General features: G+C 39.1%; 1 protein-coding gene across 1 annotated transcript in view; it reads right to left on the reverse strand.

Annotated features, from left to right (window-relative positions):
- The window catches only part of LOC128605214 (MAM domain-containing glycosylphosphatidylinositol anchor protein 1), a 192,346-nt gene that overhangs the window by 2,226 nt on the left and 177,259 nt on the right, over positions 1-12,861 (reverse strand). The window contains exon 17 of the mRNA XM_053620427.1: positions 9,544-9,649. Within this exon, the coding sequence (XP_053476402.1) occupies positions 9,544-9,649 (106 nt within the window). The remainder of the gene's footprint in view (positions 1-9,543; positions 9,650-12,861) is intronic.

Below are 12,861 nucleotides of genomic sequence, written 5' to 3' on the forward strand. Positions count from 1 at the left end.
AGTTTTACGGCGAACAAGAGAGTTCGGCTGTGTCCCAAATCGCATACTTTCCTACCATAGGCCTGTAGTGGGGAAAAATACATGTATCTCGGCTACTATATAGACGTTAACTACGCGATTTGGGACACACCCACCGCTTCAAGCAGTTGTCTATTAGCACGTATAGCATGACAAATAATTAACTGCACTTAAAGCGTTCGTAAAAAATAAATAAATAAAAACACCCAAAACTGTATACGGTACCATAACGTAGACGAACTGTATGCCGATACGTGAAATTCTGGAGGGACGTCGGACGGCGTGGCGCGCTGACGTGATGACGTGGACTGTTAATCTAATTATGTTCTAAAACATGTAAAACGGAAACATGACAGGAGTATTCTAAAAGCGACTCATGTAAACACCTTAATCACATTATTATCGTACTCAGATTAAGGTCAATAATTAGATAATTAATAATTCGATTATTGCCTATATGTGCAAACAGACGACTGCAGTGGGACATTTAGCAAGGTTTTTTTTTTTTTGCTGGTTCGGATTCAGACACTGTTGACTCAACTCGAGTTGCAGTAATCAATGAATAACCGGTCGTATATAATTATACCCCATCGTTTGTATAAATAAAGAGCAATTACATGAGTGAGTGAGTGACATACTGTATTCGTTCCCAACAGGTTAAATGTTCAAATGTTATTCGGCAGGACGAGCCATATTCTGGTGTTTAAAATTGTTATGAAAAAGACCCCAAGAAGGATTCAGCACGTCGAATGAATCCAAGGGACTCGGTTTTGTAATTTGTCTACACGCCATGCCTCTGTCACGTGTTTCTATTTTGAGACACTATCATAGTCACATTGATCGTTATTTATTTTCTACCTCGCTATTCTTATTTCTTTTCTGACTTTCATGCTGCTGTGACACCTTCATTTCCGCATGAGGAATTAATAACAGTGTGTCTTATCCCATCGTTATATTATTACATGCTACTATCTAGCCATCCGTTTTCCATACCGCTTATCCCGCACGGCATCACGGGAGAACCTGGAGCCGGGGTATAAGGCAGGGGACACCCTGGCACACGCATTCACAAAATACGGACAATTTTGGAAGCTACGACGCACGTCTTTGGACTGGGGGAAGAAACCGGAGTACCCCGAGGAAACCCCCAAAGCTAATGGACAACATGCAAACTTCTCACACCCAGGGTGGACGTGGGATTCAAGCCCCCAGCCTCGAAGATGCGAGGTATGCGTGCTAAACACTAAGCCACTGTACCCCGCCTCTAAATGCTACTAATGTTCATAATAAGCATACAGTTGTTTTTTTATATTATGTAAAAGTAGAAATCTTCTCACCCAATGTTCAATTCACATTCAAATCACTTAACCATCCCACTCTATTCTGGAAGAATATTTGTATGGATTTATTTAAATGGCAAATGATATTGGACTAAAACTTGTGTATAATACTTTACTACGCTATAACGCTCAGCTTTCATGCCGTAATCTATTTTTAGGTGGGGCAGGAAAGGGGGGAAAAAGGCGTTTAAGTGTATAATAGCTAAAGTCCTGACTTTGAAGAGGGAAGCGGAAACTTAATTTTGGAGAAGGTAGGGAAGGAGTGAGTAATTATGCTTCATAAAATGTTCTCAGGCCTTCTCACGCTATCAGGGCGCTAAATTACAGTACGGGTTGCGCTTTGGTATCATCGATGTACGGCTATGCCTCGGGCAGACTAAAAGCGTAGATATGACCTTATCGACAAGAACGCGTAGCAAGAGGACAATTAAAAACCAATCAAATTCATCCGAACTGAGGAGCAGCTTTCCATAAAACTCATAAAACGGCTCTCCATGAAGTACAAACGAACGCATTGCTGTATTTTGGTACGGAAAGACGTTAAGGATTTCTCCCTCTCTCGGTCTTTCAAGCATGCAGGCACATATAAACACACACATGGAGTGCATTATGCATGCATGTCAGCAGCAAAATCGGTTTAATACATAAAGAGTAGCTTTCTATTGAAGAGATCAATATTATTTATATAAAATGTTTTCTAGGGCTGGCAGTAAATCAATACATTTTTAATAAAGTTCCTTATTCTTCCGTTTCAGTGAAGTACAACTGAAGCATCTGTCGCTTCTCAAGGACCTTTGAAGGAGTTGGCAATTTTTCTAGCGCGGGTCAGTAATGGAAGATCGCTTCAAGTGGATGTATGCTAACTATAAGTGCATGTGTACACATGCCTATCGATACCGGGGCGGTCAAAATGAACGTACTAATCGATTAGGATTTTCACAAGATTGACATATTTGAAGACAGAAAACCGAGATTTAAAATTTTTAGGTTTTCTTTTTTTTTTGTCGCCTTCATATATAAATCTACCAAGAAAAGGCTTTAATATACATACATGTAATTATTTCTTTAAAAACATACATTTGTAAATATCAGCGATCACGCTAGGCTAAATCATAAACCGTTTTTACATTCCATTCAACATTCAGTCAGCTCCAGAGTTACGGGCACACGTGGAAAATAAAGATGGGCTAAAAGTTTTTATTCATCTCAACCTTACACTGAAACTATGACCGAAATCTTTAATGGAAGTAAAAATATCCAAATAGATTAGACAGAGAGAGTTAGATTAGATAGATAGATAGATAGAGCGAGAGAGAGAGAGAGAGAGAGAGAGAGGGAAAGAGATAGATAGAGCGAGAGAGAGAGAGAGAGAGACAGATAGAGAGAGAGCGAGAGAGAGAGAGAGGGGGGGGGGAAAGGGATAGATGGAATGAGAGAGAGCGAGAGAGAGAAAGAGATAGATAGAGCAAGAGACAGAGAGAAAGAGATAGAGCGAGAGAGAGAGAAAGAGATAGATAGAGAGAGAGAGAAAGAGATAGATAGAGCGAGAGAGATAGGGAAAGAGAGAGAGCGAGAGAGAGAGATAGAATGAAAGAGAGAGAGAGAGACAGGCAGACAGCCCCGCACTAATATTGGCACCCTTGGTAAATATGCGCAAAGAAGGCTGTGAAAAATTGTCTTTATTGTTTAACATTTTGATCTTTTGTTAAAAAAAAAAAATCACAATATACTCTATTTTTATATATATATATATATATATATATATATATATAACCTAACCCTGCAGATAGATAGATAGACAGAGATAGATAGTAACTGAAACAAGTTGGGATATACGTATTTTACTTTTTAAGATGGCATAAATGTTCAGGAACCCTTTCAGTCATCCATGACTTCCTTTAGGGCATAAATATGAGGTGACAAACAATTATGATATATGCTGATGAGAAAGCCATTTGGGATTCCCAATTGTCTAACTGTCTAACAGTGTTTGAGAGGCTTAAATGTAAAATATATAAATATAAGCAATAAAGATATACTGTGGGTAAATAAAAGCAAACAAAACCATTAAAGTTCCTGATGAAATACGATCTTAAGATTTTCATGTAGCTTGTATGATACGAAAGCATAGTGTCACGCTACAGCGCATGTTCATTCTCTCTGGGGCAGTGCAGAACTGCAGGCTCATCACTATTCATATGCATTCGCACACTAAATACTTTCACTACTGCACGACGTAAAGATCTCACAGTTCTCACGGCCCTGATCTGCACTGGGAGTTAAACAAAAAGCAATACGGCACCTCATACGAGAAAGGAAATATCTACTGTTTATAGAAGCTTTAGATCAAATCCTACACCTCTCTTCTTGCATATATAGGTGTAAGATATTCCTCAAACACAAAAAGGCAAAAGCAAAAGGAATAACAACAGACATAGCACTTTGTAACAACATGAGCTTAAGTAAACACTCAATCCAGGATGGGGGTTCAAAGCACACACACACACACACACACACACACACACACACACAGACAGTGTCAATGCTGCTGCCGCTACCCATTATTTGTCATCTGAGAGAGAACATAAAGACACATGCCATCGGCAGCACCTGATATGACAGCCAACGGCAGAGAGGAGTGACGCAGCAAAAAATAAAAACAAGAAATAAAAGTAGAAGAAATAGAAAAGATGAGCTGGATAGAACAGAAGAGAGCTAGTTAGAACAAAATAGAGCGGAATAGAACACAACAGAATAGAATGAAACAGAATAAAGTAGAATACAACAGAATAGAATGAAACAATGGAATATAATAGAAAATATCATAGAAAATACAGAAAAGAACACAACTGAATGGAATAGAACAGAATAGAGTGGAATAGAATACAACAGGACACAATAGCATGGAATATAATCGAATAGAACGTGTTCGAATAGAATGGAGAAGAATGGAATGGAACAGGACAGAAAACACTAGAACAGACTAGAATAAAAACCTTTCAGAATAGAACAGAGTACAAACATACTGGAACAGAATAGAATGAAACAACAGAATAGAATTGAACGGAATAGAACAGAATAGAGCGGAATAGAAGGGAACAGGACACAATAGCACGGAAATAAAATTGAACAGGATGTGTTCCAACAGAATGGAGAAGAACGGAATAGAATAGTACAGCTTCGACTAGAACAGAACGATACAGGATACAACAGAACACAACAAAACAGAATAGAATAGAACGGAACAAAGTACAGAAAGTAAAAGAATAGAATGGAACGGAACCGAGTGGAATAGAATAGAACCGGACCGAATGGGCTGGGAAAGAATGGAATAGAACAGTATAGAAGAGACTAGAATGGAACAGTACCGAATATAACATAATATAGCAGAATGGAACAGGAAACAGAATGGAATAGAACCATATAGAACGGAGCAATACAGGATATCAGAATACAGCAGAACCGAACAGACTAGAATACAGTCAAAACAGGGTGCTAAACTCCCCCTTTCCTGGTCACTGAGGTGGTACCTCACCGACGTCTACCAACGTGTATATATTTCCAAGTACATGTTACATACTAAAAGGTATAAACAGTGTATCCTCGACGATGCTGCGTCAGCGACTACTACTACTACTCTTATTTCTGCACAGGAGGAGGCGCTTGTGGGCCTCAGAATGCTAAGAGTAGGATGAAGAGTAAAACACGATTGCAAAAATAACTGTTCTTCGTTTAAGTAATTCACCCGAGCACGTAACGTTTCATGCTAGAACGATCCTTCACAGATGGCTCCATTTTTAATAATAAACTAATTTTTTTTTTTTTTAAAAACAAAAATTAGCTCAAGTACACCAGAATAAAACGAAACAAAACCGAACGCAACCGTAAAAAAGTGATGTTTTGACTCAAACAGAATAGAAACACACACACACACACACACACACGACGAGACTACAATATATATTATCAAGTGTAAGCTGCAACAACAGGCAACAGTTCTTGGATTCTGTCCTCAGCTTTCGACTTTAATAATTGAGTGGTGACTTGCGGAGCTCACTCGCTTCCCTTCCAGCATTACTTTTTTGCAGCTTTTTTAAAAAAAAAAAAAAAAAAAAAAAAAAAAAAGGGGGGGGGGGGGGGGGGGGGGGGGTTGGGAAGAGGAAAGGCATACTGTAAACATCTAATAAGATTTCCATCTCTGATTGGTCTAAGGTCACAGACTTTACTACAGGCAATGAAAAAGAACTCGTATGGTAAAAAGTGCATTTGGCCAATAATCCAAATGATTGCGCCCCAGCTTCCTGTCCAGACGGCATGCAAGTGCTCATATTATACTGTACAACATCTTTCTAATAACCCTGAAACACTGCATTCGTTGGCTGGAAATATGAAACGGGTTTCAATTCAATCTAAAGAGTAGTTTCACTCTAGTGCTTACAACGTACAATTAAAAAAAAAAAAGTCAACGTCATTGTTGATTAATGAATTACATTTCATTGCATTTATCAAATACGCATTCATGGGGCGAACAAAAAGAAATCACTTATTGTGGCCAAAAAAAAGGGCTTTTTTTAAGTTTTAAAAAAAAATACATTTTAGCAAAAAGATCTAATCAGGAAAAAAAAAAGTAAGATTTTGATGACTAAAATGAATATATTTATCTTACAATTAATTCTCTGTCTTTTATCTGTCAGCTTATTTCTTTGTTCTCCTTTAATAAAATGTTCATTAATCTCATTCGATTGGAAGAGCAGCCATTTAATAAGTTCTTAAGTACAAAGATTTAGATCTTTGATGGAAAAGTTGGTTATCGCTATTTCTTTTTCGATAATAGCACACCCTATTGTGTGTGTGTGGGGTTTTTTTTTTGTTTTTTTTTAAACTTAATTTGCATTTAATTGAACATGTACTAAATAAAATCTAAATATAAACATGTTGTGACTCCTTATCTACCTTACGTGATCTTTGAAAATCTTTTGTAAGTAAGTAAAAACATTTCCATGTCATTTGGGCAAAATCTATTTCATTATAATATATTGCTTTTCTTGAAAAAACAATAAAAATTGCGGAAAAACCGCAAAAGCAGTTTTTTCTGGGTTTTTTTTGTTTTTTCTGACCACCAGAATTCAGTCAGTGAGACACCTCGTGTGTTTTCCCAGACCGCTAGACATATATTCAATTCAACTTCACTTGAATTTCATGTCAACGCGAACAGGCAACGGGTTAAAGATACCACCGTCAGGCTCGTACAGAAATCCAAAGACACGAAGGAGAAAGCAGGCAAAAGGTCAACGATGAATATAGACAGAATGAGTATCGATACTGTACAAACCCTCCGCTCCACAGGTACAAGCTGTATATTGATTTTAAATTTTACATCATCTTGAATGAGGGGGGATGAGTTGAATGGATTTCTACAGCGTGTATATATTCCCCTCAAGTGTGTAAGTCAGGCACTTGATGCAAACAAATCCAGTAAGGACGGGGTTACCTTTTGTCGCACCTCTCCCTGAGTTTCCGAAACCAATGAAAGTTTTATTAGATGTTAAAAAAAAAAACAAAAAAAAAACAGCATCTAAGTGCAAACTGGAAACAACCTGGAGATATTAAAGCAGAAATATAGCAGAAGTGTAGAAGGAAAAAAATGGAGTTGTTAGATCGAGTTGACAAAGTTCATTACAGTAATGTGTTTAGCTGATGTTTGGCTTTGACAGCTTCATACATCTATACGTTTCGCTTTGATTCCATGTTCTCGAACTGGTATTCTGCTGGGAGCTTCCACACCTTCTGCTTCTGTGAATGGTCTCACAAAAATATCCCAGCTTATAACAGCTTATGCTCAAATCCCCACCCTTTCATCAGCGCATCATGTGATCTGGACTTGAACCTAACACTATGTTCACACTAGAATGCCCCAAGTCCCTCATGTCAAGCCCAATATACCATTTATACACATCCCTTTTGTTTTAAAGTTTGATTTAGGCCAATTCCAGTTTTATGGATGCACATATATACATACACACACACACACACACACACACACACATATATATATATATATATATATATATACACAGAGAGAGAGAGAGAGAAGCGGAATGATTTATAATCCAACTATCTGGTATCACCCAGAAGTCGTTCCCGTTTGAGCCTGGTTCCTCTCAAGGTTTCTTCCTCGGATCATCTCAGGGAGTTTATCCTTATGACCGATGCTTCTGGCTTGCTCAATAACGATCTAAATATAAAAGCGTTATACATTTTTTTTTAAAACAGTATTATTAATGAATAGAATCAACTACTTCTTAATAGTGAGCACACAACTTTGGACTCCAGTGCGCATCATCAGTGTCGGTTTGTAGCGAGTCTACTGGAGGCCCACTGAATCAACGCCATGAATCCCATCGATCTTCTCAAATTAATGTACATTTACATCATACTCCTCTTAGTTGTGTATGACGGTGATGGGAGACAATGGCACTCTGGACTGTCGCCTGCTTTCTTTCAGCATTTTTTTTTTCCTGTCGCTGTGCCCGTATTTACTGAGGAGGAGTGCAACAGGGGCCTAACTGGAGAGAGGAACGGGCCAGAAACACCAGCGCTGTGCCAGGCACGAGCTCTTCTAGCTTTCACTGGATTGGCTGGCATGGGCCTGGATTATTCCCAGAAAGAGAAATCCCTATGACGATGTTTTGTTCTCTTTAGACCACTTATCTTTCTCTAATATCAGAACCAAGCCTTGTGATGTTCATTTGAGGAACCAGTAGCAACCAAGTAGGAGAAGTAGTTGAAAAATTTTTTTTTTTTTTTTTTTTAAAAAGGAAAAATTTATTTTCCTCAAGTCTCCTATTAGATGCCAACTGTGGTTTTATTTCTTTGCATGCCTAATAACAAAATCCTCCGTCACCTGTGTTACAATCCTTATCGAATTCTTTTCACTCAAAGGGTATAAAAAAAATATTTTAATTATATTTAAAAGTATATTTAAAATTTTTTTTTAAATACTTCAGAAAAAGGTATATTTTCCATCCATCCATCCATCCATCTTCTACCACTTACTCCTTCTTCAGGGTCACGGGGAACCTGGAGCCTTTCACAGGGAGCATCGGGCACAAGGCGGGGTACACCCTGGACAGGGTGCCAATCCATCGCAGGGCACAATCACATACACACTCACACACCCATTCATACACTACGGACACTTTAGACACGCCAATCAGCCTACCATGCATGTCTTTGGACCGGGGGAGGAAACCGGAGTACCCGGAGGAAACCCCCGCAGCACGGGGAGAACATGCAAACTCCGCACACACATGGCCCCGGCGGGAATCGAACCCTGGACCCTGGAGGTGTGAGGCGAACATGCTGAAAAGGTATATTCTCGATTGAAGAAAATAACACAAAATCAAGCACTCGGAAGAGCTTGCAATTTTTTCAAAATGACCACAGATGTTCTGCAGATTTGGGTCAACACGTGCCATGTGACCTCACTTCAAAAAAATATATATTTTTTTTAATATCATCAACAAACGTCACTTCAAAAAAATCCCACAAATTCAACATCGCAGAATCGCAATCACGCCAATTAAAAAAAAAAACCGCAGCAAAATCGAGCATTTTTGGCTGCAAGAATCACAAAAACTCGCCGAAATCCTGTACGTTCTGATAAATATATTTTTCACTCAACAAATTATTTACGTCTGTGCTATATCGTCAATTTTGTATTGCTTTGGTTAAGAATAAAACATTGATTTATAGATAGATACTTTTCTCTTTTTTTAAAATATAAGAAATTTGTCAATTGCTATAAAGAATTGAACTTCCTACAGTTTCGAATATTATTCTTTGTTTATTTTCTTCATACGACAGCTGCATTTTACAGCTTCGTCTACTGCAGTTTTACTCCTTGCCCATGCTATATGCATATTTATACCACAGAGCTGTTCTTGATTGATCAGAAAGTGTTTACTATAACAGCAGAACTTCTGGTTTCATAAGTTAAACGTTATCGCTTCTACACTAACAACTTACACATGCGGCCATTCCACATAAACCGCTTATAAAACCGTGTTATCACAATCTACGCAAGAAACCCCCGGATCTTGTTATTAAAGGGATCTTCCAGTTCCGTCACGGAGTTTTCAGGTCTTTTAGATATAAAAAGTTCTCCAATTCTATAAGTACCAACCTGTTTCGGGGAGCTTCTCCTGCTTGCACTTCCCTTTGGTGACGGAGACATCGTCAATGGCGATGTCGCCCTCGAACCCGTCACCACGGATGCCCTCAAACACCACCTGGAAATAAAAAAATCACAGTGAACGTCACAGAGAGCATGGTTTCATCATTACGGCCTCACCAGCAGGACAAAAATAAAAAATATTAAATACGACAGGTCTTTGTAAATATTAACGCAAGACACTACTGGTATTTATTTATTTATTTATTTATTTATTGTAGTGACCTTTTGTTCCCTAAAGAAATTGTATTTCTTGATGTAAAAGTTTACTGATTGTGAACACACTCAACAGCCAAAGATGCTTACAGACGTTTGCTGAAATGTCATCTTATTTATCATTTAATCGCAAAAATACCAGGTGTTTTTTTTTTATTATTATTATTAAAATGGTTTAGTATGCCATTTGTCAGCAGAAAATTGATCATAAATCCATTTCGAAAAACAGAAATAAATAAAATCTTCCGTAATATTCTTGTAATTAGGGACACTGATGAATACGTAAAAAAAGATTTTGTGGCTTCGAACAAAGGAAAGAAAAAAATCATTTAAATACGCATTCATCCACTATTAAGTGTGGTTTATATGATTTATTTGCATTTGTAGAAAGACGGCAGAGCTTTTAGGTCTTCTTCGAAGTTGCTAAGATGCAATTTAGATTTAAATTAGCATTATTTTTATATTTAAATAATTTTTTTTTTATTTTTATAAAGACTGATGTGGCCTAAATCATCATTTCTACCTGTAGTGTCTTGCCTCTCTTAGCTTTGTGTGGCATCTTTCACTCCTTCACCAGCTTCCTCCCGTCATCTCTGGTATACACAACGAACACATCACGGCGCGTACGTGTACACACACACACACACACACACACACCTGGCTTTGACTGACAGCTTAATTATGTTAGCACTGAAGCTGCCTATACACACCTAATCACACACCTAATCTCACACACACACACACACACAGGCCTAATTCGGTTCTGCGCGAACACACTGCATCACTTACAAGCTGGATGCTCACGCAAAACAAATGAATCGATAAAAAGGAAAGACAGCTTTGTACACTTTCGATTAACCCGCGACAGTTTATCAGTGGAATTACATCCTTTCGCTACTTAAAACCGTGTGGCGTTTTTAGTGCTGAGGAGATAGAAAGTGCGGCGTTATTAACAAGAACTACTAAAACTCTTTTTAGTTTCCGTTGTGTCTGATTATATTTCTGCTTCTTTACTAGTATAAATTAAAAAAAAACTTTAACCTATTTACTCTAAGGAGTACTGATTTATGTTTAGGGGGAGGGGGGGGTCAACGCAAGTCAGGGACGAGATCCTCAGAATATTGGCACAGCAGTGTACTGGGTCCAAACCTGGTACAAGCTCCACAGAATCACCAGAATAAAAGTAACAATACGAGGAAAGATGTGCTTATTTAAAACGTTACGACGAAAGAAAGAAAAAAGCCTCAAGTTAACAAATAGGAGGTTTAAAGTTAATGATAACAATAACAGGACAAAAGCGTGGCAATTGAAGGCGATTCAGAAATGAAGGAGTCGAGGATAAAGTCTTCAGAACAGGGCGTTTGTTTGTTTTTGAGCTAATCCTCAATATTCTGAGAACGCTGTGAAACTAGAGAGATGATATGCAAATTCCATCAACTCCACTGATTATTTTCTGAGATTTTTATGGAAAACCTGATTTTTTTTTATTATTTATTTTTTTAAATACATTTTCTAGTATACAGGATAGGATCGTAGTCAGCCATTTTGACAACCAGTACCTGATAACTAACTAAACCGATTGTGCTTATGTCCAGTTCGCTTTGGCAGGTAGCTCTCCAACAGCTGCATCAGAGGCACGTAGCTCTCTAACAGCTCCATCAGAGGCACGTAGCTCTCTAACAGCTCCATCAGAGGCACGTAGCTCTCTAACAGCTCTATCAGAGGCATGTAGCTCTCTAACAGCTCTATCAGAGGCACGTAGCTCTCCAACAGCTCTATCAGAGGCACGTAGCTCTCTAACAGCTCCATCAGAGGCACGTAGCTCTCTAACAGCTCCATCAGAGGCACGTAGCTCTCTAACAGCTCCATCAGAGGCACGTAGCTCTCTAACAGCTCCATCAGAGGCACGTAGCTCTCTAACAGCTCCATCAGAGGCACGTAGCTCTCTAACAGCTCCATCAGAGGCACGTAGCTCTCTAACAGCTCCATCAGAGGCACGTAGCTCTCTAACAGCTCCATCAGAGGCACGTAGCTCTCTAACAGCTCCATCAGAGGCACGTAGCTCTCTAACAGCTCCATCAGAGGCACGTAGCTCTCTAACAGCTCTATCAGAGGCATGTAGCTCTCTAACAGCTCTATCAGAGGCATGTAGCTCTCTAACAGCTCTATCAGAGGCATGTAGCGCTCAAACATCTTGGCTGAAAGTTGTAGGCCTGCTGTTTTGCTACTGCAGTAGAACTAGAACAAGTTGTGTCTTAAAAACAGCAAACGAATCAAAATAAAACATTCGCAAAAAGTGGTTTCGCAATCACATTTTTTTTTCCCCCGGGTGGGCGGAGGGGCAGTGTTGTTGCCTCACGGCTCCAGGGTCTCCGGTTCGATCCTGAGCTCGGGGTTACTGTTCGGAGTTTTGTGTGTTCATGTGTATGTTTGGATTTCCTCTGGCTCCCTGCCACCTATCAAAACATGGAAGCAAGTGGACTGGCTACAGTAAATTCCCTCTACATGGGTGAACGTCTGTGTGTGCAGGGTGACCTCAGATTAACTGCTGTCCTATAGGGGCGAATTCTCCTGCCTTGCGCCTAGTCCGGCTCCACTGCGACCCCGGCCAAGATAGAGGTGTAGCCGAAAACAGCCGGATTATTTTTTTCCGTCATCAACTCGGTTCAAACCTAGATCGGCATTTGAGCATTATCGAAAGTGCTTGGACTTCTTTTTCTGGAAGAGCAAAAATAATAAGACCTATGCAGAGATATAGAGTCTACAAAGGAGGTTAGTGTATTTATGATATATTTGTATTCATAAGAGTAAGTGAACTGTCAGGCTCTTAGAGACTCGGTGTTGTTAAGAGCCATTCATGCCAGACAGAGAAAGCGAAACAGACAAGTGCAAGGTCAAGCCTCCTGATAAGAGAAAACTCTCCACATGAACACTTTGACTTCTGATTTTCCCAGTCAGTCCAATTAAACATACACTCACAGAACCACCATATTATTCTGACCCTTAAGCCTCTTGTATAGTTCATTTTTGTTTACACGTACGCTAGCGTATACA

The sequence above is a fragment of the Ictalurus furcatus genome, chromosome 3, assembly GCF_023375685.1.
Source record: "Ictalurus furcatus strain D&B chromosome 3, Billie_1.0, whole genome shotgun sequence".
Taxonomy (NCBI): domain Eukaryota; kingdom Metazoa; phylum Chordata; class Actinopteri; order Siluriformes; family Ictaluridae; genus Ictalurus; species Ictalurus furcatus.